The 27,122-nt window shown below is 39.0% G+C and overlaps 1 protein-coding gene across 1 annotated transcript; it reads left to right on the plus strand.

Moving 5' to 3' along the window:
- Window positions 1–1,567: 1,567 nt before the first annotated feature.
- On the plus strand, window positions 1,568–25,611 carry rgs8 (regulator of G protein signaling 8). Its single transcript, XM_041040457.1, is given in 8 exon segments — window positions 1,568–1,587; window positions 7,563–7,680; window positions 7,683–7,757; window positions 7,759–7,799; window positions 19,495–19,605; window positions 20,747–20,808; window positions 24,307–24,473; window positions 25,417–25,611. Coding segments are annotated over 8 exon segments (789 nt in total).
- Window positions 25,612–27,122: the final 1,511 nt, after the last annotated feature.

Here is a 27,122-nt window from a genome sequence, read left to right on the forward strand (position 1 = left end):
TTAAAAAGAAACATAATTTGTAATTTAATAAAACAATACTCTTCTTCACATTAATTATGGTTATATAAGCCTATGTAAATATGTCTGACCAACAATGAGTGCTTTGCTTGTTTGTTGATTGATGGAAAACAAAAACAAACGCAATCCTTTTTAGTGTACATAACCACTTTTATTAAATACAGTCAATCAACAACAACATCTAAAAAAGTAGGTTTAAACATGTACCGTAATCATTGTCCTCCTCTGAAAAGCAGCCTTTTTAAAACCAGTTCAGTGCTGTGATTCTCAGCAGGTGGTGTGTAAACCTGATGCTCTAATTATGAACGTTTGTGATATTAGCCTATTAGCAATTTCTGTCCCCTCTCACTAAACACCATACAGCAGTCAGGCAGACAGAGAAAAATGGAAATGGACCTCCAACAGCGGTCAGATGATGCATGTGTAGTCACGTCTGACCTATAATTCATAATTATAACAGTAAGATAATTAAGTTTCCAAGATGGATAACAGGGCAGGCGTTAGCTGAAATGAGCTGGCATATTGTATACATCACATATGCTAATTGATCAAATCTAGATGAATACATGTCCCTTGGTTTTGCTGGTGTTGCCATTAAGATTTTTACTAAATGTGTAGTGAAGAGGATGTTTTTTGCCACTCAAAACTATGGCTGAACAATTCAAGATATCGAACTGCAATTTCCCCAACAGTATCAGGTTTACTTAAGTTTTAAGTAAGTGATTTCAGCCAAATGTTTTCATGTAGTCAGTAGATTTATCAGTCAGCTTTAAGTGTTTTTTCCCTGCTTGTATTGTTGGAGATTGTCTGCTAATCAAGTGTAAGTAAAAACAGGTGTGCATGTTGTCGCCCCCAGCTGGGCCCTGTGAAGTGATGGAAGGAAAGGTCAGTTCATTCTAAAGCAGATGGCATTCTTCACGCATTCATGTGTGCGTTTGTATGTGCCCATAGCTACATTTCAGTATCATCAACTATACATACACTTTCTAACTATTTATTTTGTTTGTTAATGTGCATCCCTTTCTTTGTATGATTGTGCCTGTTCAACTCACCCCTGTGCTTACCTGGGCAAATGGTAGGTTCCAGGTTCAGGCGAGACTGGGTACACATTAGATATTAGTCACCTGCTGTGTAGTAGGAGAGTTGGTGGTATCTTGCTGTTAGGCTGTGTGTTTTACTTCTAGCTATGCCAGAAGTGTGCATTTAGGGATGGCAATTTCAGACCAACTTTGGTCCAAACTGAAATGTTTCAACAATTATTGTGGTTGCTGTGAAATTAGGTAAAGCTATTTACATCAGTCCCAGAGGAGTAATCCTGCTGTTTGATGGTGACTCCCCAGACGCTTCACCTAGTGTGACCATGAGGCTGAAGTTAGTGGTTTTCAGTCAAATTTCTCAACTGTTGCATGGATTGCCATGACATTTGGTATACACGCTCATGGATTAATTTTAATCACTTATCACCCTTATCTTTTTGTCGAGTATTTAGTTAGCATGCTCGCATGCTAAACTAGGAAACTAAGATGGTGAACATGGTAAACATCATACCATGACAGAGAGCCAGCATGCGTAACACCAAGACCCTGAAGTGAAGCAGCTAAATTAAATTCAGTCATCATTACTTTTATTAGTCACACTTTTACTTTTTCTGCTGTGACAGGTCAAAATGTCTTCTCTGACAGAGGCCTATTGGGATAATGTGTCCCCGTTTGAGAATCAATACCTGGTCTTGATTTGAAGTGGACTTCACTGAAATGAGCAAAAAATGGCCTTTCAGTGCCATCAGAGAGGGGTTGAGATAAAGATGAACAAGTCTCAAATTTGGAGCCAAGACAGTGCAGTGTTGAGTCTTTCAGGGAAACTGTTAATGCTTCCTCGAGGTGCATTTCAAGGAAGTGAAGCCTATTCAAGGGAATTCAAGCCAACACTCCTGTGATTCATAGATTAAAAAGGTGTGTTCAGTTTATTCAGTTGTGGTCATCAGTCTTTCTGTTAGATGCAAACTACACAGTGTTGTCAGATAAAACAAGGAAATGGGTTCATACCATCATCCGCTTATAATCACGCTGCCAGCTATTCAAGTAAGCAATAGCAGCACACCTCATGGCACTTCACGTAGCTCATCCACTTATTTTCCCTCTGCTCTGAGAGAAAAGAGAAGCAGCTGTGCTTCACTGGATACGTTTATTAGATAAGGGGCAGAAATACTAAAAACTGAATTGTGAATTAATAATTCATTAACGATCAATAATGACCTTTACATGTTAATGCTTTTGCTGACACATGGATTTACACGTCCTTGCAAGAGTTAAAATCCGCATATGTTATCCATGTTACAATCTCTGCATTGTTATTACAGAAAACATCATGTATTTGTTTTGTCACAGGCCTATATATAAGACAGCCCGATCACAAAGTCAGATCATACAGTGCAGAATGAGTCATCAGAACTTTACAGTAGATTAACTGGGGGTAAAAGAATCACATTTCATGTATGACTCACTGCTGTTAGTCACATTTCTGACAGCAATATATCAAGGATTTTAGGAAAAGGTACATTCAACAAAACTAAATAAATAAATAAAATAGAAATCAGCCATGATTCTTCTTTTTTTTTTCCTGCAGAAAAAAAACGACATTAATAGTAAAGGCAGTGTACATTATGCTTTTGCTAAAGAAAAGAGCTGATGGTGCACACAAGCCAGAATATTTCAAAGTGAAAATGAGAAACAGTGAAAATATTCATCTAAAGGTCTTTAGATGTAGTCCTGTAGTTTCTTATCATCCACCACCATCCTTTTTCTTTTCCTTGTTCAGTCAGTAGAAATTTCTATTGTACCACCCACACAAAAGTTACACTGCCAGCTTTTCTTGCTTTTTAGCTGTAGAGCCTCCTTCTCACACTTTTGAGATGCTCGTGGTATTATTTCATTTTATTTTTTACACACACACACACACACACGCACACACACAGGCACACACATTTTTACAATGTCATTGAACAAAGGGACACTCAGATCACTTCCTTTTCTTTCTGTTTACACCTGTATATATGGTCAGTAATGACAGCCAGGGCATTTCCCTTAATAGACTGTCAACACTAAGTGTACATGTGCAGTTCCTATCATTCATGATTTTATTGTTGAAGCTTCCTGTGTGTCACTCCCACTGAGCACCCGTGTAGAAAAAAAAAATATTACATCAGCCACTGAATTGGCTTTTTGTTTCATCCAAAATGCCTGTGATATATACATGTGATTACTGGCTGCAGTTTAAAGGACTGACTTAAATGGGGTGCATTTCTGAATGTAGTGCTTTAAAATGTTCTCTCTCTCATTCACCCATTTAAACACAGACCTACACACCGATGGCAGCAAGCTACCGTGCAAGGCACTTACACCACAACTAGGACCTATTTGGGGTTCAGTACCTTGTTCAAGGACTCTTCAGACTTTTTCCTTTCTCCCTTCTCTTTTGTGCTGAATTTGGTGCATCATTGAGGGGAGATGGTCCCATCTGCACATATTCCACATTCACCTGTCTGTACAGTCTGACAAGGGAATGTAAACCGTCAGTTCTCTGCCAGGTTAGTTGGCCCACAGCACATTGTAACTCTTGTTCTATGAACAGAGATGGAGCCCTCTAATAGGCTCCACTGGCTTACCTCACTCATCTCCGCAGAACAGTGCACTGAAATGTGCCTGTAAACCAAAGGAAGAAAATGTTTTTTTTTTTTCTGACTTAACAACCCATGATAATACAAACACTTGTAGCCAGATGATTAATACACTGTTGGTGTTGTAGGGGGAAGCACTCTAGCATTCTCGCCCCTTTATCAAATAGTGATCAAATGCTGTGTGGGCACACTCACTTGCATTACTCAAGCACTGCATCCTCCATGCATCACTTTGGCACGTGGGTTTTCCCTCTTCTCACCAAATACTGTCACAACTTGATGTTGTGTCGCTACTAATTTTCCTTAATCCGAGTTGCTGGAATTCTACAATCTTCCTAAGCAGGCCAGAATGATTTGGGAGGTTATTTGTCAACATCACATGGACGGCACGTGGGTTAACACAAATGATTCATGGGTACTTGAGAACAGCAGAAGGAAGGGAGCTGTGACACTGGTGTCATAAACATATGATCCATCTGGGCCAGTCTTCCATGAAAACCACATATATGGCAGGATTTGCAACACTTAGCTGCTGGTCTCTTCCCTCTTTCACCCCGTGCCCTCTAAAGTCACCTCCGCCTATGAGCTGTGGAGGAGGTTATGGATGGTGTTTGTCCCATCTGTTAAATTATGTACTGCATGTAGCCTACATCTCCTAATCATGCATCAGTCGCACAAAACGTTCACTCCATATCCAACCACAGCTCTGTCTTGTATCATATTCATATTGTATCATATTCATAGCCATGGCCACTTTTAAGCAACCTACACTACATGTTCTAACTGTGTTACTGTGACTTCAATGAACACTGTAACTTTAACTGTGGCAGGAAAGCCTGTACTACAACTGTGATGACAGAAACATGGTCACAGTCAACAAGTGTTTTTTGTGACACTGGAACCTCAGTACTATCTGGACAAGGTTTGTTGGACAGTAAACATGATGAGATCAGAGTGTCATTATGAACTTTTGTGAAGTCGTTTGGAAAAATCTGTCAACTACAGCCTTGCTTTCCGCCATGATAGTGGAAAAAAAATTAAAATGAAATGTTTATAATGGTGGACAGTGTGTTGATAGTCTTCTCACCCCAGAATTTCTAATGATGATTTCCTGGTTAGAGCAACATGAACAATGGCAATAATGCACTACAGCTAAGCTTTCGCTAAGAACATTTCTTATTGGTCTAAGCTGAATTAACTTTTTTTTTTTTTTTTTTTTTTACAAGCCTGTAACTTAAAAGCATTAGGACCAACATCAAAATTGTATCTTGTACAACATGGCATCAACCAGTACAGTTGTTTCTTTTCAGACCTTGAAAAATGTTTTCAAAGTCAAGGGCTGTCAGGTGATCCACCATGGATCACTATGGACCAAAGTGGTGGACTGATGGGCAGACAGACATACTTTCAGCATGCCTATAAAACCCACACAAAAAGAACAACCACAGTACACCACTGCATAAAACACAACTCTGTAAAATCATTTTGAATTATTTTAAATCATGACTTGGTAAAGTTATGAAAAGCTGTGTCAGACATTTCTGATAGTGGGGGTGTTGAGCAGAAAGCAATAAATCATTTTCAGATGTCAGACAATGTGAAAGACAAATTACATGATGAAGTGTTAAATTTTCACTTCCGGCAGAGGATTTCTGATTAGTCATCCAGAGAGACAGAGCGAGACAAAGACAGCGACTGACTGGAAAACCTTCGATACAAGCAGCTGTAAAGCTGCAGCATCATGAAGGTCACACATGCGTGGTCAACAATGTGGGCGGATATTTTTCATCACCCTGCCTTTGTGACCTGATTCTTTGCGTTTGGAAAGGGCTTTGAATTACGCATAGTTTGAGTGTCTGCTCACTGTCATATTGTTTGCTGTTGCTGGATGACACTAGAAGGCAGAAAAAAAAGATTACACAAACTGTAATTTCAAGAGGTTGTTTGAGTTTCCGGAGTTTGCATGTTCTCCCAAATTTGCCAATGCTGAAATCCCAGAATTTCAAGAATTAACTGCTAAATCATTTCTGTGCCTCAGGTCTCATCTCGAAACTGATCTTGATCTGACACCATGTTCTTCTTGTGTCTTCAATTCTCGCTTCAGCTTTTGATTTAAATTTACAGTGTGTTAGATAATCAGGTTAATAAAGGGGTTTTTGTTTGTTTGATTTTTTTCTTGCTGCTTGGGTTGATTGGCTGTTCAGGACCTGTTAATCCTGTAAAGCCCTCTTTCTATTTGCATTAATCATCTTTAATCAGTGCCAACACAACAAGAAAGTAAGCACAGTAACTTAACAGTCTCTGGATCTGGGTCTGTCATATCAGACACCATTGGCCTCCATATGCTTCAGACAAAAACCATAGAATAACATCTGAAATTAAGTCATGCTCTCTTATTGTTCAATCTTCAAACAGCTATACATGTTTGGTGGGGTATACAAGTGAATTACATCATTGGTACTTGTGCTTGGGGAATCAAACCAGCGACCCTCTGATCTCCAGGCGGTCCAAAGCCGCACGCGTAACCTCCTGGGCCACGGCTGCCCCCATGTGTGTAGGTGTATGTGGGTGTGTGTAGGTGTGCATATAGATGTGTGTGTGTGTGTGTGATTTTATGTAACATTCGGTTGTCTTTTCAGTGGAAACAATTAACTGTCCTCTGCCAGGATGCCTCCTCCACACTCTCAGCTCCTTACAGATCTTATCTTCCTCTTCAGACTGCAGCAACATCATGTTCTTCCTTCTTTATGTTCTACAGCTTGTCATATGTTCTCATATGCTTTTGGGTATAAACAAATGAAAGTGCAATTGCAATTCCTGTATATTTTGTATTTATATGTATGAAATCTAACCTAACATTAGGACAAATGAGAGATACTGTGAGTGAATCTGTTTGCTGTTGTCTGCCAAATCAGGATGTTTCTCTCTTTTTTCAAGTTACCTTATGAATGCCAATTTGCACATGTGCACTGTAGCTTCTGTGTTACATAATATGTTCCTAAGCCGATGTAGGACACCAGAGGACATTCAAAGTGAAAGTATTTAACTTTACATTATGCTTTACATTGACAACATAATTTCTATAAGCAGTTCTCTGTGCAACTCACAATTTACACCATGTGCAATACTTTATAGTGCATGTTTACTTCAAGGCATGCAGTGATGTCTGAATGTGTGTCTTCTGTCTTCTGTGTTTTCAGAGAGCACAGTATTATACTGTAATCTGTGAAACACTTTTTGTTGCCTAATAATTACTAATCTTTATCTCCTCATCATGCCTCCCTTTGTCTTTTCCTGTCACATGTTCTATCAATTCCACTATCCAATACATTAGATAACCTTTCAATTAACTTTCCAATTGATAGCTGTGTCAATTGGAAAGTGTTTATAAAAAGTCAGAAAAGTTGAAAACCCCAAAATATTTAATTTACAACGATATTTTTTCTATAAAGAGCAAAAAGCTGAAAATCCTGTCATTCGGGAAGCTGGAACCAGCAAATGTTTTGCATTTTTGCTTGATAGATGAAATCATCTAAAAGTAACATCACTTGAGTAATTGTTAATTCATTAGTTCTTTCAGCTCTTAATAAGTGCAAGTGTGTTATTCAAATCACTTTAGTTTCCTGTTGAAGATTTGAGGTAGCCTTCAACGGTTTTATTCCAGACCTCTGAATACACCCCCTCTGCACCTCTCGCTCTGCACATTTACGTTTCCATCTATTTAACCACAATATCACTGAACAGCACTTCTCCACTTCACAGATGTGCTCGGGTTGTCCTTGGAGATTTCCCCGTGCAAACAAAGCTCTCTTCCCCCTGTGTCTCTTTCTGATTCCACCCCCTCTGCCTCTCCCTCTATCCTTCTCAGCTGCCCCCCCATCCCCCCAGAACAATTTCACACCAATGAGCATGCCGCGTGTAGCTCCCACTCGCTGGCATCAGAAACACTAGATATCTTCAGTCTCGAGCTATACAGATTCATACAGATACACACCAGCATTGGCTAGACAGAGACTGCATTCTGCCAAAAACACGCTGGGGAAAGGCAGTCATAAAGAAGAGGGGGACAAAGAGTCCAACAGCTCTCGCACACACCGGACTCAAGGTAAAGGATCCATATTCATTTATAGGATGACACAGTGTTATGTAATTCTGCTGTGGACACAGAGCACCAGGCATTATATGGGTCTTTGTCATTCTTCATGGTTGATAGGGCTGATTATTATCTGCAGGTTTGAATGGAGGCTTACTGTTAAATTAGACAAAGCATTGTTGATGAAGTGATTTGACGTCTGTGTGGCCAATATTGAAAACAGTCATGAAACTAGTGCAGGAGAGAAATACAACCGTCATATGAGAGTGTTCTCCTATTTTTTTATTATCCAGTTAATTTTACGAGTGTTTGTGTACAATTTGTGCAGCTGCATGTTGAAAGTGTTTGCTTATTCATGCATGCTCTCAGTAGCATTTCCTGCCAGCACTTCTGAAAATCAGTTCACACCCTCCCACCTTCCCTTCGTTGATGCTGATCACTCCCAGGGCTTTAAGTCCAGTAAATGTCACTCATCAGAGCTATCAAAGATGGAGTAGGTCTTTGAAGCACAAGTGCCACCTCTGGGTGACGTGTAACCAAACCCTTCCTGTTATGCTCAGATGTTTCACTTTTGACCCCTCCTACTCCTACATGACCTATCCTTGTCTTTCATTGGCCATAATTTTAAAGGGCCATTTCACCCAAATGACAAAAGAAAGTTTTTCTTACTGTTTTTTTTTTTCTCACTTACATTTGGTAGTTAAAAGACATGCAGATAGTTGTGGTCGTGTTTGCCCTCAAAAGTCTATTCCTATTAACAATGTTTGCTGATGCACGACTGGGACATGAGAGACCAACCAAGGTCCACATCCTGCATCCCAGACGTTCTTAAGATTAGAAGAAATTGCAGTTTTGGTTAAATATTGATTACCCAAAACAACATGTTTACGTTCAAGTGTCCAAGCCTTTTAATTTTAATGGCTGTAGTAATCAGAATGGGAGCCAAGGTGGAAGTGAGGTGACGTAGTATATAGAGCAACAAAGAAGAGGTTGAGGTGGATGGATAGGTCAACCAAACATTGGACTTAAGCGAGGGAGACCACTGTGTGTTTCCAATTCAAACCAATAGTCAGTTTTTCTTGAACGCCATCTAATCTTAAGGAAGTACTTCCTTTGACCCAACCCATGATCTTTCCATAAACCTAACCAAGTTGGATTTGTGCATAAACCTAACAAACATATACCATAGCATTGTCCCATAAGAAAAGGGTTAGTTATTTATTTTTCAGCACTCACATCAGTTGGGGTGCTAATTCAGAAAACCTTTCTATGGTTCCTGTCACAGGGTAGGGACAAACAACCTACACGGTTGTTTAGGTTGTAGAACTTGTTTGATGTCTCTAAACATCAGAATAAAATGTTAATCATGCACAAGTTAACAGGAGCAGATGTTGTAGGGAAAATAAATAAAACATGCTGACCGTGAATGTTTAGCAGTCATATTCAGTACAAACATTTGTGTAGGCAGTGATGGGAATGAGGAAGTTTATATGTTTATTATAATTGTTACCTGGTTTAGTTCCTAAAAGCATGATCCAGGGATGTTCTACAGCTGGTGGTCTAATGTGTATACCATGTAATCACAGTGTCCAAGGTTCAATTCCAGTTAGGGACCCTTGTTACATGTCATCCCCAATGCTCTTTTCCCATGTTTCACTTCTGTCTCTATGGTTGACTGTCATGCAAAAGGCCAAAAATATAATTAAAAATAATCCATGCGGGATTACATTTCCAGCACATGTATCTGCTGGTGCATAGTAGCTGTATATAAATGTAATTCTTAGGAGATCAGATTGGCCTGGGTTCGGAGATCTTGCCTACACTTAAATACAATGGAGATAATGGTATTTTGTTAATCCACAGAACATGCTATCAGTTCTGTTTTCATTGGGTTTTTTTTTTTTTTTTTGGTTAATCCACAGACCTGGCTGTCACCACATTTCATTGGATGTACTTTCCACCAGAGTAACTAGAACTCTGACTCTTGGAAGGTTCTCTTAAGGTATTTTTTTAATGTGTTTTGTTTGTATTCACTACAAACAAAACTCCATTTACTGCCAGTGTATTCAGGTGGCAGCAGGAATCTCAGAAGCCAGATTAATAATACCAAAACTAGGAGCATGGAGAAATACGACTAGAGACATAAATGATCAATATTGTTTTAAAAACTGACAAACAAGACATGTGGCAAATACTAGCACATTATAAATATGCTGTAAACTGTTTAAGAGATAATCCATTTTGCTGTCACGGTATGCACAAGCATTGTCACCACATGTGGTGACTCAAGCAAGTGAGCTAGTGCACTACTGTAGCTCAACAGTACAAGTCAGTGTGAGGTTGCTACATGTATGTGACAACACACTTGCAAATCCCGCTCAAGAGAAATGCTTTTAGTAGTCAGAGTGACGGGCCTAGCAGTAGAGCCACTTTCTGCAATGCAAAATAAATCCCTGGAACAAACCGATTACATAAATGGCTAAAGGCGGGATGAGCGATAAGAGACATGCGCTCAGTCTGTATCCCTGAGCAGTTAAAGCTGAAAGGAACAAAGCGCTTTGGCATCCTGGCCAACGGGCCCAGATTACAAAGAACCCACTGGAGTACTGTACACCTGCATCACAGGGGTTTGGTACACAAGGTGGCGAGGGTGACTGGTAGAATGTGATAATCCATGGCAAATATGCAGAATGTTTACAAACACAACAGCCATTTTGCTTTTCGTCAGTCAGCTACCAAAATGTCAAATTACCTCCAGGCTGTCCACACCGTAACATGACTCCAACACTGTTCTGTAAAATCTACCTTGGTTCAAAATAACAAATAAAGAGGTTTGCATGAATTGCACTGGTGAGCCAAACCCAACTAAAAACAAAAGAATCATAAATAATTTGACAGCAGTGAGTTCTCACTGTCCTTAGCGTGACAATACCCCAAACAAGAAATTCAGTTGCGCCACTCAAAAGCCCATTCAGTCCAGTTAAATCTCATCATGTTTGGTTATAGCCCACAGTAGATGACAAGCTCTAATTTTACCACCAAGCAAAATGTTCTCCAGAAGCTAATGCAAGTCAGTGTTGTGCCCTTATCATCCTGAACACCCCTGGCATGTGTGTGCTTTTAATAGTCCAGTCCAGCCAGTGACAGGCAGATTTACTTGAGTGTAATCTGACATAGCTGTGAGTCAAATACTTGGCCAAAGATTAGGGAGCCCTGTTTGCCCTCCCTTTATGCCAAAGCTGAGTGAGAATGGTAAGAGTTTCAAGCACAGTCAGTGCTGACATGTGTCTGAGGTGAAAGCAAAGACACATTACGTGTTTTCTTTACACAGAATCTAAAGATTTTAACAGGCATGCCATACAGCAGTTGTGAAATGCTGATTGGGTTTTAAACCTACTGAGCTGAATGAAAGATGATAATTGCCTTTGATTGTGGTTGGTTTTAGTTAATTGCTTAATTTAGCTGCATGGCTAAAAAGAAGTTTCAAAGAAGCCAGCGCTGAAGTCATGATACTTACCTGCGCCACACTAAAATTTAGAGAAAGTTCTGTCATCAGGAAACCAGATTTAATTTATTCAAAATGCAATTCCCTCCTCATCTTCTGCAAAATCCCATTTTGTCTGCATTAGCAGAAACAAGCCATTTGTTTTTCAACAGTCATTAATTAATAATGCATCCCAAATTGTCAACTGACCACTTTAATGTTACCTAAATCTACATTATACTACTTTAACAAACATTTTGCAGTATACAGATTTATACTGTATTTCTGATAATATTTCATATTAGGTGAACTGCAAAACTAGAGTTAGAACATGAACCAATGTTAACAAAAGATTTTGCATGTTTGTCAGTGCAAGTCTGGAACCAAAAAATGGCAACAGGAGAGTAACAAATCCAAATGGACAGGGATGTACCTGAATGAAAAGAGAATAAAATTATAAACATTCAGGTTGACAAACAAGCTGCAATACCAAATAATGTGCTGTGTCCCTTTAAGGCCTGCACAGTGCATTTCTATGCTTTTGAAGATTAAATTATAAGCTGCTGGAGCTTGTGAACAGATTAAGTTGATACAAAATAAATAGGTGGGAGCCTGTGTGACAAGGGAATGACATTAATCTTACTGTACATGAGTGTACCTTTCTGAGTAGAAAGTAGATGAAAATAGAATCAGGGCATTGTGTGTTGAAAAGCCCCCGGGCAGCTTTATCCCACGATGACCTATCAGACTGCTGAAGTGAGCATTGAGCTCAGGTGTCATCACAGGAGGCCTCACAGGAGGGAATGACAGCAGAGTGGTACAGCATGATTCATAGTAAGGAACATGATTCACCAGATAAAAGTTTTATGTCTAGTTGTTTTCTAATATTCTGTACCTGTGGTGGACATTAAGTAAGTAACATTAGATTTACAAAAATAACAAAATTAGAAAATACTGAATGAAAAAAAAATCAATAATGGAAAAATCTGTGCTCCAGGTGTAAAAGAAAAAAGGGAATAAAAAGAAAAGAAATAAGTCTGTCCTTCTTAAATCACGATTAACCAACCAAAGATGGGCAAAGACAGAAATAAGTATATGCATGCTTTTCATCAAAAATCATGTTCTGTTTTATAAATGTCATTTATTGTGGGACTGGGTGTACGAGCCTGATTTGCACTCCCACAGATGCAGCCATAAATGTGTGCAGACACACTCTTGATCCTCTGTTTGCATATCAATACTTTGGCCCACTCCACCGCAGTTTGTACCTGCCACATCGGCAGTGTTCTCCAGCAATGCCAGAACAGCTCTACATGTGACTATTACTCACAGCTGTTCCTACTTATAGCACCTGTGTTATTAATTTATCACAAGTATCTGTAAGCCATTATCGCTAGTGATATCTCAATCATTACAAAGGCATCAAACAGATAATTGATGATTCAGTCATAAAACAGACTGTTACACGGTAGATGATGATTCTCCCAGTGTAAATAAAGTTATATGCCAACATGCCATTGATTGAATATTTTACAGATTGCTGTGTAGACTGTAAAAAAAAAAAGGAAAAAGAAAGGGAAAAAAGCTTTCCTTTATTAATATCAGCTTATGGGTGGAAAACGGCTTATACAAGTGCATTCACATCGTTTCTATATCTGGCCTCAGGTCTTTTTGTTATGAGCATTTTCCCATCTTTGTTCCCCAGCACTGTGCATTTCCTGAAGCATTTTCTGAGTTGCCCTTGACACAACAGGACTCTGTTTACTGTAAACAGCTAGTGTGACCAGTGTCCTCTGGCACCGGGATAGTACACGTGTGAACACTGAATCACTTTAAACCAATCACTAAGATCAAAAGATCTGTGAGCCTATGAAAAGATCTGCTGATGTGTCAGAAAAAGACTAATGATATTTTTTTCACCATTCCGTTGTCCCTTTGCCTTTTATATTCTTTTTCTAGCAGGACAACACATGAGGAAATGGAAACAAGTTAGAAAGAAGCAATGGCGTTTTACCTTCAGGTGTTTCTGGATCAGAGTAGCAGCCAGAGGCTCCTCATGGCAGAGGTCACTGTCCTGAAATCTACCTGAGCCAGGACAGAAATAAACCCCAAAATCAGCCATGATTCCTCCTTCTGTTGTTGCTTATGGTGTCAACACTTCAGATGGTCTGACACATTCTTCTGTGGGCAGTCGGGCTTCCGCTCTCAGGGCAGGCTACACACAAATACACACATGCAAGCACACAAGTGCAAGACCACAGTTGTGCTTTTGTGACTCAAGTCCTAAATCTGACAAGTTGGCTGTAGAAAGGAAAGGGACATGCTTGGACTTGCCAAAACTGAATTGCTGTTCACTTGGGTAACTTGTTGTCTGAGTCACAGTAGATCTTAATTAGACTGAAAGCAGCTAAAATTGTCCCCAAGAATGAATAGACAATGAAAGCAAGATGATGAATTTTACTTCTTTTTGAAAAATTTGGCACTGAATACACCAAATTCTGAGACACTTCCAGCTCTTTTTAAGCATTTAAGCATCCCCATCTGTCACTTGTTCCACATTTACTTCAGCCGTAATAATTCAGGGATTTAATGAACAAAGTTTTTTCTTTTGTTTTGTTTCTGTTACTACTGTATCTGTCATATGAGTGCAACACAATAGTAATTCAACCTAAAACTCACAACCTTTTTATACTGTGGCACTGACCTACTCGAAGATACAGGAAGAACAGCGTATCTACTTCTGTTTGAAAATGCAGTGACTCTTTGGAAATGCTTCTGTTTAGCATGTCACAGCTCAGTGGTTCTGCAGATAAGATGAGCAATGACCTTCTTTGAGTCTGTGTGTGTGTGTGTGTAGGTGTGCATGCGTGTGTGTGTGTGTGTGTGTGCGTGTGCGTGTGTGTGTGGGGGGGGGGGGGGGGGGGGGGGGGGGGGGGGGCGGCGGAGTGGTAGAGAGGCTGTGACAGTGATTGAGTGAATTAATTAACAAGGTCATAAATTAAAATTAATTAAGGGACATGTGAGGCCCAGTTACTCCCTGGATATGTGAGCCTGGATGGAAGCAGGGCAGCTCCAGTAGTGTTGTAAAGCAGTAGTGTGGACATACTAGAAAATGTAGTACTGTTTTTCAATTAAACTTGATAGAATGGTTCATCATTTCAGGATTTTTTTTTTCCTTTGGTATTTTCCTGAGAGAGGAGGATGAGAAGAGCAAAGACTGGAAACAGGGGGAAACAGTTAGTGTGGTAACTGTGTAGTCTGGTCTGTTTTGTTTTACCCTCAGACACAGCCAGGTGAGCCTTTGTATATGATATCAGCACTATATTACCACAAAGCAGTGCTATATAAAAACAGTATGACGTACATTGGAAGACAGTCCAAGATTTTGGACACTCTAGATTCAAAAATGTGATCTGCTATCACTGGGAACAATCTAAAATGTCAAAAAATTCAACTTGACAAGTTGCTATTTTTACTTGCACTCAGCAGGAAGCAGAGCAGGGACACGACCTGTACTTAAGAGGCTCTTCTTTTAACTTGAGAAATGACCTGACACACACACGTGGTCTCTGTCTTTTTGCCTTTAACGTCAACACCAGCATCACTGAAGATATGTGAACCTCAGCATCCAGGCACACACGCTCATGCTGTGTGTAGTTTAGTGTAGTATAAACCTACTGATCAGTGCTGTGCACCTACAGTATGGGCACCAAGCAAAGCTGTTTTTCAGCAGAGCATATTTGTCTGAATTTGTCAATCTAATCTAGTCATTATTATACAGAACCTGTTTCAGAATCACTTTGCGGCATGTCAGCTAATACTACACGTAGTTATGGAGCTGCAGGGTGTCTCCTGTCAGCATCCAGAAATGAGGACATGTAGGGAAATCTGAAAACCTGCATTGCACCAAGTTAGGTAACATCAAAGAAGATGTTCACACACACACACACAGACATACAGAGAGAGAGAGAGAGAGGGAGAAAGAGAAAGAGAGACACATGACTTCCATGATCTAGATTTTTACTTCTTAATACACCGACCCTCCCGGGCATCTCAGATACTGGAGGTCTAACGGATGTTTCCTGTACTTATAGATTCATGAGGCGTACTTGTGTGTATCTGAGACATTAGAGTGCTGTTGCTGTTTTTAGCCTCTTTCCTCCAGGAGCCGGCCTTACTGCATGGCTGAATAGAACATGCACTGCTTCCTCCTGACTACATGGATTTGTCAGGGATTTTTATAAATAGCTCAGCGGCAGCACGTGTTTGCACCATACTGCAGACGAAGAATGCAGCTCACAACAGCCAGGGAGAGATACAGATTTGTCAAAACAGAGGAGGAAAGATGGGGAGAGAAGACATAACAGGAGGAGGGAGAAGTCTCTTATCACGTTATTGACAGATTGACACACAACAAACCGACTTATCAATATGTCCACGCCTTTCCTCATCAACTTCACATGATGACCTTTGCTTGCTGAAAAGGGCACATGCTGACACACATACACATTTGACCCTATCAATGAAGGCTGGTTTTCTGCAGCAGTATTTGCGGAATAAAATCACTGTCCCACTATTTAATATCAGAATTTTCATGAGTTTATGCCAAAAAAGAGTCAGGTGTCAGATGTGTTTATGTTCAATTCAAAGCCTCATTTGCAGTCTGACAGGGATATGTTGATGCATATGCAATCTGTGTGAAATAACCTCTAATCTTTATTTATTATTACTGTCTTATTACACAGTCTGTGAATGCCTTTATATACACTAATGGAAATGTTTGAAAGGAGATGAGATTCAAAAGCATTACTCAGAGGGGGAACTTGGCTGAGATAAAGCTATTAACAAGAGCAAGGCAAGCCAAGTTTATTTATATAGCACTTCAAGCAAGGCAATTCAAGTGCTTTGATATATGGTTTTAAAGACAAGATACAGATGTACGCAAAAGTTTGGGGAACCCTAGGCTAATAACGTGGTTTGTTATTTTATTTTTTTAAAGTGAAAAGTAAATATAAACCCTTGAATCCAACAGACATTAAAAAAGAGCCAATTTTTCAAATGTTAATGTTTTATTTCGTAAACCAAAAAAAAAAAAAAAAAGCAGTCATTGTGAATATATATGATACATATACATATGAAAGTTTACATTTTTAGTCCTCTTAAACAGTAATGAGACTTATTCAAATGTCATCCCAATATAGCTCTTTTATAACCTCCCACAAGTTTATGAAGAAATATGACGTAAAACTTGATCCTTACTAGTGAACTTAAGTAAACCCATAGCCTATACATAGTCTCCTACACTGAAAATATCTCTGCCCATTATTTTTTGCAGTCCTCTCTGAAAATAACTATTCATTAACAAGTAAAGTGCACCTTGAGATCATGACTCACATAGATGACATGCAAACTGCTCTTCCACTCCAGTGCATCTGTTTTAGACATAAAATCTGATACATAACAAAGTGTTTCTGGGGCAGGCTGAGTCATATCTACAGTGCATCTGAACCAAGCTGCAGTGTTCTGCTTTCTGAGATTTGATCTTGAGGTGATGGTAGAAAAGCTTCTGAAAAAGCATGTGGACCATTAATGCTCCAATGAAACCCGTGGCAGTGGAGTGTGGAGTGTGGAGTGTGGCAGGTCTCATTGATGGGTTTTTTTTCTTCTTTTTTTTAAACAAATTTTCTCTTCTATAAAAAACTCATTTATTTTCCTCTCTGAAATTCACACTTTTTCATTCACACAGCAGACTGTCATCCAATTTTCATTTAAATGCAAGATCAGAAACCTGATATATTAGTCCAACCCAAATACAAATGCATGTGTTCTCGCTCTCTCTCTCTCACACACACAAACACAAACACACACACACACACACACACACACACACACACACATAATACCTTAAAACAACCTGTCAGAGGTAGATTGAGAACACGAAGTGAAAATTTAAAGAGCCTTCGCATTCATGTGGCGGATGAAGCACATTAATTCCAGCAAATGGCTTTCGGTTTGCTAATGAGCTCTACATTTCATTCAATGTTCCCAATATAAGGTCCTGGCATCAAAACAATCCACTGCTCCAACTCTGCTGCTGCACAAATACCATCCAAGAAAAAGGAACACTAAACAGCAGTGGCATTTGGTGACTAAAACATGCCTTTTCATAACAGTAGTGGTAGCTCTTAAATTCAGGGCCTGTCCTGTCTCATGTGCTGAAAGCCTCTCTCCTGCACACTTCTGCATCCCTTCCTGTTTTATTTCTTTTGAACCAGTTAACCTATCAAATGGGCAGTATAGAGGAAAAATCACTTCTATAGTAATCTTCAGTGTTGTGACGATGCAGAACCCTTTATGTTCCTGCCACAGTATGCTGTCTCAGACATCTCAAACATTAATAGAAAGGAAGAGCTGTTAATTTAATAAGAAAACTAAAAAGCAGAATAAAATATGTAAATATGTAAAAAAAAAAAAAAAAAAAACAGTCTAGACATCCCAAGCTTTCTTATAACTGCGAGGGGCTGCTCCACAATACACCCTAATTCCTCCCCAATTTTTCTTGCTAGATGACGTGATGATGTTTTAACTTTTATAATATTCATTCCTACAGAATGTAAATTTCACACTTGAAATCACTAAGGTACCTTCAGGTCTCTTGTGGAAAGGATAAGAAGCCGAGATTTAGCACTAATGACATAAAAAGGGAAATTAAAAGCAGAATTCATTCATTCATGTATTCGATTTCCTCTACCATGGTCTCTTACATTCAAAAGTGAAGTTTGGAACAATTAACCGTGATGTATAATGATGTGTTTTTTTGTCAACCTAACAGTTACGTAGTGAAAATAGACCTACTTTTACAGAAATGTGTGGCCATTCATGGAGCATTTTTACAGCTACGCCCCATCTGGAGTGACTCATGTGTCCCGGAGGTAGAACGCTGACAAACAGTACATGACAGCAGCAGTGTACAAATAAGATGGGACAGACTGTGATGGAAGATAGGGATATGGTTCACTTCAGTGGATTCAAATCTCCACTTGAAAGAGGAGGGGTTTTCGTTAACACATTTAAACACCATAAAGTCTGCATATAAACAAACAACAAATAAACAAACCAGACTAATATTTACATATATATGTTATATAATATACATATTTAGTCCATGAGCAGAGTATCCACCACATCTGTAAGAATGAAATGCAGTTTTTTTTTTCCTTATCAGTAGGAACGCAGAGCTATGCAGGGAATTGTGAGTTAATATATATAATGGAAGTGAAACTGCAAGAGATGGTGCTGCCTCCATGTTTCAGCCTCCGAACATCTCAGTTACAGCCATGTAAAATTGCGTAGGAGGTTTTCTCAAACTGTGCAAACTACACTCAAACATGAACTCTTATCAAGATGTGAAGTTGGGTATCAGGGATGTTTGAAGCTCCCTTCTGAATAAGGCAGAACCATACTGAATCAGCATTTTGCATATGGAGTTGCACCTGTTGTCTACATCTCATCCAGGCCTGTGCAGTCAGTTGGCCTTATCTCTCTGCAGATTTTTTTTCTTTACAATCAGTTTATTCAGAAGGTCTTCCAACATTTAAGAACTTATACATATTTCACATGTAAAGGGACAGCCTGACTACATGAAGCCAAAACATTTGATTAGCCACCTTAGCAACAGCTAAAATGTGACGTGTTCCTAATGGTGCCAAGCTCACAGTTAAAATGCATTTTGTAAGTTGTACATGATTTGTCTACAACTGCAGTAACTGAGGATACTCAACAAATACAAACACTTAGCAGTATTATCACTTTAACCTTTAGCACAAAGAAAATAGACAGAACATATTTGGTATTTTCCAATCATGCTTTCATGCGTTCACATTCATGCAGCTCTGCACTTTCACAACATCTATTTCTTGCTGATGGCCCCAGCTCTGCTGAAAGAGTTTGGGTTGCATTTTCCACATTTATGTATTTGGAGCTGGTTCTTTGTTTTTAAACCTATAACCTACTGGGCACAACCTTGCTTCTCAGTGGAATGAAAAGCAAAGTAAAACTATTTTTTGTTTCTGTGTGACAAACACATCCATGCACCTACACATGAATCATAACTTGCATGCACTGGAAACGTAATGTATCTTTTTTTTTTTTTTTTTGTCCTATGCAGATAATTGTAGTCAAATGCAAATATTAAGAATTGTGTGGGGGTTTTTTTTTCAGCAGGATCTGCACCATGAAGACCAGACTAGGCTGCCTGTCCAACAAATCTGACTCCTACAGTGACTTTTCTGAGTTCCTTCCTCCTGCCCACGAAACTACAGCCAGGTGTCTGAAGTGAGTCTGCCAAAATGTCCTGTGTCTAGTTCTGTGTGACTACAAATTTTGAACAAATTTAAACTCAAGCTTCTGTTGTGTGAAATAACACTCTAGATGACACTTGGCCATCCAAGTTTGAACATTTTACGGAATTAATTTCAAAATTTTACTTTTGAAGGGAAAGCTGTGTTCTTTGAGATATTTTAACTGCATTAGAGACATTTTCAGTCAGCATGCCAACAACATAGATTAACCATTCAACCTTCTGTTGTCCGTGACACCAAACGTGTGCATGATACAGTTTTACTATACTGTTGTTTTCTTCAGCAAATCAAGTGTTGTTTTTTACTCTCACTGGAAACAGCCTTGACAGTTATTGCGGTGATTAGAAATGTCTGCCAGCAGAGAAATATTTTTCTCAGTGTCATTAAATTGGTTTAAACTTTAGACGCCTAATGTCTTGCCACAATCAGTGTGATATATTAGACGCAACCATTTGTGCTGAAGGGGTCAGTCATTAGGCTTATTTAAGTCTTCATTTGCAAATGTTTCCAAACCACATCATAAATAACATATAGGTGGTAAATTAAAGCCTCATGATGTTTAAAATACTTCCAAGAAACCGTATTTGCCCTCCACTTCTCAATCAGTGCAACCATTTCCATGCACAGTAACCCAGTGAGGTGCTCTAACACAAAATCATATCATTAACTTTATTGGAGAAACCTGTGGGAAAGGTTTGGCATTTTCAAAACTGTATGTTTCACAAATAGTTTAATGTCCCATGTACCATCTACCAAAGTAATGGGGTACAATAATGTTAATGTATCACTTTAATCTCCAAGATGGTGTGTTATTCTTCCATGTTTTCACGTCTTCATAAAGAACATTAAAATGTGAACAAAGGCCACCTTTTGTTCTTCTTCTTTCTCCTTCTCGTTTCCTTTGTCCTGTCATCACCATGTAAATGGAACCAAATATCACCATTATTTTACAGCCTTGAGGAAAAGAAGTGCAGTGAGCAGAAGATTAGTCATACATTAAACTCAGCTGCGCTGCAATTATACATACAGTACCCTCTTGTGTTACAAATACATGAAAGCACCATGGCTGGTTGGCATCTTACTCAAGCACTTTCCTTTGACTTTCTCTCCATCAGACTATCAACGGATGAGGTTGTTCGATGGTCTGAATCGTTTGATCACCTTCTCTCTCACAAATGTAAGTGGGACATTTCTATTTTTTCAAGAGGAACAGTTCCTTCTGCACAAGTCACAACCAGCCAACAACAAGAAAATTAAAGCCTCCTTGATGTAGCTGGAAAATGGTTAATAGATTCTATTTTTCACTCAGCACAAGCAAAGTCAATTTTATGCCTTAAGGCCTTTGTTATGTAAGGGTCTCATTTCTGTGTTGCGAGGACTCCTTAGTTCATAACGAGTCGCATACTTGTCTGTGACCTTCCCCTTAGACCGAACACACACTGACACAGACTCACTTACATACAATATTTCTGCACAAACAAGTCATGCATTTATTTCCTAACTGCTAACAAGATATGTGACGTAGCACCAGTAACATCAAACGTGCTGAACTGACAGATTAAAGGAAACACAAGCGGATTCAAAGCACGTCCATTTTGTATGATTCCTTACTTGAAATCCCCATAAACCCTCAAGCACACACACTTGCTCTTCTTTCACTAAAGTCAATATTTGCATGTAAAATGAAAAAACATACATAAAAACAAACTTCTCACTAGATGAGCAGTGACAGAAACTCAACAGGTGGCAAAATATTACAATCCACTTCATCCAAGGGCTGAAGTTCATGTTTTTCTTTTAAAGTTCACCCACCTCTAACTCCCTATGCAGGTTACCTAATAGTCTGTCCACAACCACTTACTTTAATTTAAATACTTTTTGTAAATACTGTTTTTAAATACTTTTTAAAAAAAATCTTTTTGCATAAAATTTAAACCAAATTGTTTTAGACTGATGCCTGTGTAATTTCTGGTTAGAGAGTTAGAGACACAGTTCGAATCACAGATTGTAGACATTCAGTGTCTTGCTCTCTCTGCCAAGACTAACTACTGTGTGAAAAAAAAAACTCCCCACTGTTTTATCATTAGTGTTATTATGTTTCAAAGCTTTGAACTGAAGTTGTAAAAACTAGGATGCACCAGCTTTCATACAGGTCTCTTGTCCAAGTGATTAACTTCATTATATCAAACATAGTGTTAACAAAAGGCTTTGGAGACAGCCAGCCTTCCCGGAATGAAACCTGTAAACATCCTGTACTCATATGAACATTATCTATTTTGTTCAGGTCGAGGTTATAACATAACACATTGGTTCTACACAGAAGAAAGAAAGCTAATGTCATCCACAGAAAACATTAAATTTGTTAAAGAGACAAGAACAGAGCCTTCCCCAGGCGGAGAGAGCAGGATACACACCTGGGTATCCTGTTTCAATTGACCAAGCATTAGAGAGGTGAATCACATGTAGATGTACACACACACATATATACACATACATTACATAACTAATGTTATATGCAGTGTGCAATAGAGCACAGTACTGAATGTTCCCTTGATAGGATATTGCATTACCATTGGCCTTAATTTGGTTTAAAAGGAGCAATAGTATATCACACTTAGACCTGACTGCATTCTAGTGGTGCAAAGCTGATTGTGAGCTTGCTGGGGGTCTGACCTGTGCACACTATCAACTGTGACATGTCTCGTTAGTACAAGAACATTATGTGAGGCTGACAAGCAGCAGTACTGTGCTTTACAAGCATACTGCATCAGGGTAAGAGGTTGTATTATAGCTGAGGTTGTTGTGTTTTTTTGTGAACTTGGCACATGCAGTCTCATGTTTTAAGCTTAACAATATTTTTTCAGTAATATCATGGCTGGTTCAAGTGTGCTACAAGATAACTCCTGAGTTTCCAGTCATTGTTTTAGCCCCAGCTGCCCTGCATTGCCCTGATTAGTCCCAGCTGCTCCTGATCGCTCTGAAGTATTAAAGCTTGCATCTGTGGCAGTTCTCTGAGTTCTTTGTCACACTGACTTTGAGTGTCTCAGCTCACCTAACCGTTACCTGCTCTGTCTTCTTCACATGCAGCCTGTCTGCTTTGTGTATGCCCCCTTTTCTACCTCCCTCAGCTATTCCTACTGTAGCCCAGTCTTTGTCTGTTTTAGGGTCTACTCGGGTAGATCCTTTCAAATACAGGGTGGGAGCCCATTTTGCAAACATTTTATGGAGGAAATGCACTCAGCACACTTGTTGAACATTTTGTGTTTTGGTGAGAAATGCTGAATATATACACAATTTTGTGTATAAGTCCACAAGACACCTTAACTGGGGGAAAAAAAATCCCCATGTTTGGTTGTTTTTGGGCAGTTTAGGAAAACACAGATGCTACCAAAACCTAAAATGAGAAATAGAGCCACAAATGACAGAAATTATGTATCCGCACAAATAATTAGTATTTTATTGTGTACCATATTTTGCGAAAAACTGACCTTTTTGTCTGCAGAGGTTAAAAGAGAATTTGGTGCAAACATTATTAATCCTTTTGAACATTTGACTGCCTTCTCACAAAGTACCAACCTGGTTTCCAGGAAATTATATTTCCCATGTACATTGAGGTGGCAAAGATGGTTTAGATATGCTTTAAGATGGTTTAACCATAAAAATGTTTAATAATCTTGCAGTCACCAAAGTGGGTATTGTATTGCCAGATTTTTTTTTGGTGGGAAAAAAAAAAATGTCATCAGTGAACATCATCCTCATCAACCTTTTTCTTACTTGCTGAATATGTAAATGAACATAATTTCCTCATTTTATTACTTTTCGTTCAAAATGTATTGGCTGCTGCAAATGAGTTGTGTGATCAGTGGCACATAATTTTTAGGAGACAGAGTTGGAATTGTGGTACTGAACTGTTTGTCTCTCCTGCTGTTAATGTTCGAAGCAGTGAGGTAGATAAATGTGTGCTCTCAGCAGAGGTCTATTCTCACTGAGAGCTTTCCAGAAAGAGTGTCAGCAAGGACAAAATCCATTCTTATGCTTTCTGACAACTTTAGGAATCCAAGAGGGAACACAGTAAAAGCTAGAGATTTTAGAATTGTGTGTGTTGTGCAACCTGCATGCTGTTGTGTGTACACACTGTTGTGTCTTTCTGTATGAATAATGAATGTTGTTGCATAGGCACAGATGGACCATCCCCTCTGCTTTGCCCAGCTTTATTAGGTAAACAGCAGAAATGAGAACGGTGCAAATAACGTGTCAACGTGACATGGGTCCATAGAAAAACATGCCCTTCCTCTGTGTTATCATCAGTGGGGAGTACATTAATTGAGCACTTATCTTGACTGATGAAGACAGAAAAAAAGATCTCTTTGTGGGAGTATTTTGTCCTGATTTGTTTGTGTTCTATTGACAAGAGTCCTTTTCCGCTTCTGGGAACAAGAGTGTGTACGCACTGGAAAAATATCAACATAAGATGAAGGGTATTATCACACATCACATTATTAATCTACGCTGAGAAAAAAATAGCACATCCATAGAAGAGGGAGTTCTTAGCTAGTGCCCAGAAATAGGTTCTGTGCTGGAATATCAATCATGTATGTGAAGTGTTTTTGTGGTGTGTGCTTTTTTTTTCTTTGTTAACTCCTCCCTTACTGCCTGATTCATTTGTTCCTTCCAGATGGCCTGGCTGCCTTCCGGACATTTCTCAAGACAGAGTTCAGTGACGAGAATATCGAGTTTTGGATGGCCTGTGAGGAGTATAAAAAAATCAAGAGCTCTGCCAAGCTTGTGTCGAAAGCAAACAAGATCTTTAAGGAGTTCATTGATGTTCAAGCACCAAGAGAGGTGTGTGTGTGTGTGTGTTTTTATGGAAAGATACACTAGATACACTACAATAGAGAAAATCTACCAACCTTTCTATCAGGTCCTGTTTCTTCACTGATCATGAATTTAATCACTACTGATCAGAACTTGATGAAATCACCTCTGTTCCTCCCATCCATCAGCCTCATTTCCTATTGTAGCTTACAGAGTGGCTCTAAGCGACAAGTCTCCTGAACCAAAACACAAAATGAAGTTCAAGCATTTGCCTTCCCAAATGAACCAAAGAAGCATTTTCTGATCTAAACAGCCAAATAATTTCCTTTAAAGTAACAGGACGATGTTGGCCACGGTTAAAACAAGAAGAACTTGGTTGAGGTGATTGAGAGATAACACAGGCTGAAAGAACAGTGACATGTCCTAGTCACGTGTTGTTTTCTCATCGACCCACTCCAACCCCCAACAAGTCATTTTATTCATTCGAACAAACAATCAATGCTGTCATTTTTTCTTCAAACAAGCTTCTTTACACCAGACCCAATACAGTCTCTTAAAACCACCTAAATGTTCACTCAGTTCTTTTCTTCACAACTATGTGTGCAACAGTAAACTTCCATCAAACTTCTAAGCAGCTGTGCTCCGTTGTCTATAGAGTAGAAGCTGCAGTATCAGTCAGTGAGTGAGCTGGAACAGAGCACAGAGAACATGCATGCACCTGTTTGTAGAAATACTTCACTTTTAAGGATCTTTGTTCACAAAGAGAGCAGTGACTGTTTAGCACCTCTTTGATTTTGCCAACTCACAGAGCTGGTTCTAGAGTGGTTATTCAAAACGCACCTGGTAATTTAGCTGTGAATAATAGAAACACAGGCGTTAGTTACACTCACACACACTGTTGCTATGTGACACTATCATCATATGAATAAATGTGAGTGGCCCGTGTTATTTGCGCTCCTTCTCCTGGCAGGTAAACATTGACTACCGCACCAGGGAAAAGACCAAGCAGAGCCTGGAGGATCCATCCCCAACCAGCCTCAACGAAATCCAAGCTAAAGTCTACAGCCTCATGGAGAAAGACTCCTACCCACGATTCCTCAGGTCCAAGATGTACCAGGACATAGTCAACAGGACGCATGCACAAGGCCAGCGGAGGTCTGTTTGACTGAATCTGATGAAGACCACAGTGGACATAAAACTGGACCAATACTGTAAATCTTTTATTAACCCTTTGACATCATCTCTGAATACTGTGAATCTGCAAGGATGGGGTGACATGCCTGTTTCCTTTGTCTACACCAAATCCATGCATGCAATCCCTATTGAAAAGACATGTCTTAATGGACTGCACTGTACAGAGAAAGAGACTGGATGAAGATAAGCTAATTGTTTTACCTCTACTTGGTGCTGGTTGATATGTCTGAAAATATTATCACAGTAAAAATGACCATATCATACAATAATGATATTTATTTCAATATATGCTTTTAATGTTGAGTGCTTTTTTTTCCCCCCAACTGTCATGTACCATGTCTTTAAAACTTATAACAGGTAAGTTAGTTTTTAACTGGCATAAGTTAAAATGTTCTTTCTTAGCTTAGACTATAAAATCATTTTAAATCGGGTCAACAATTTTAGCATCTTTAGTTGAACTTAAAATGATTTGAAATTTGTTCTCCTCTGCGCCACACTTTGGTTTTTGTAATCTTATGCCTTTCTTTTCTCCACAGAGTGTATGTACTTTTACTGAACCTCTTTCACACTGAAGTGGCTAACTGGCTGGTGAAGGGCATTTATAGGTTCAATTTGTCTTGTTGGGTTTCCACTGACCCACAGAAAGCAGTTTACTTGACCAAAAAAGTATTATACATAAATATATTGAGATAATTATCATTGTTGCATTATTGTCCAGCACTGCCTGTACTTATCTTCACTTCTTTGTGAAATAGACACTGTCGCATGCAGGTGAATAGACCTGTTGTGGTAATTTGTGTTTACAATGAACAATGAAGTGAGTGAACACTTAATGTCTGAAACTGTGCCAAACTAGTTTGCACTTAGATATTGATTATAGCTACGTAATCATGTGTATTGTAAACTCCTGCAGGTCTTCTCTGTGACATTAAGTGTGGAGTATAAGGGTTGAGTTAATTTCTTGATTTCAATTCACTCTGTTCAGGAAATAGAAATGTGCCATCATTCCCGAACCCATAGAATCTGTTCTGAGTTGAAAAATGTGCTCTGCAAATTTCCTAAATTTATCTTCAGCATGTTGCAATACTCAGAATTAGTATTTAGATATCCTTCAACTTGTATAGTATGTTATGAAAATGCAAAAAAAAAGCTAAAAGAAAACCTAAAATTTAGAACATGTGAGTGACATGACAAATGTGCTCCCTCAGCATTCGCACTCCTTTAAATAAGCTGATTGAAAAGATCTCCTGGGGAGGCAAGTGTTTTCTTTAGTGCATGTGTACTGTATAGGCCTGTTTGAAACTGTTGAGTACTGTTTGAAATACAATAAAACTGGCCGAACAACATATCACCCTTTATGGTATGTTAGTGTTCCACATGAATGTAACCCCCCTCATATTTTGCGATTAAAATGAATCTGCATCTGTATTTTGTGCCCTGCGTGACTTCATTCTCATAATACCAAAAGCGTATTAGAGATAT

This window comes from Toxotes jaculatrix, chromosome 6, assembly GCF_017976425.1.
Source record: "Toxotes jaculatrix isolate fToxJac2 chromosome 6, fToxJac2.pri, whole genome shotgun sequence".
NCBI lineage: Eukaryota > Metazoa > Chordata > Actinopteri > Toxotidae > Toxotes > Toxotes jaculatrix.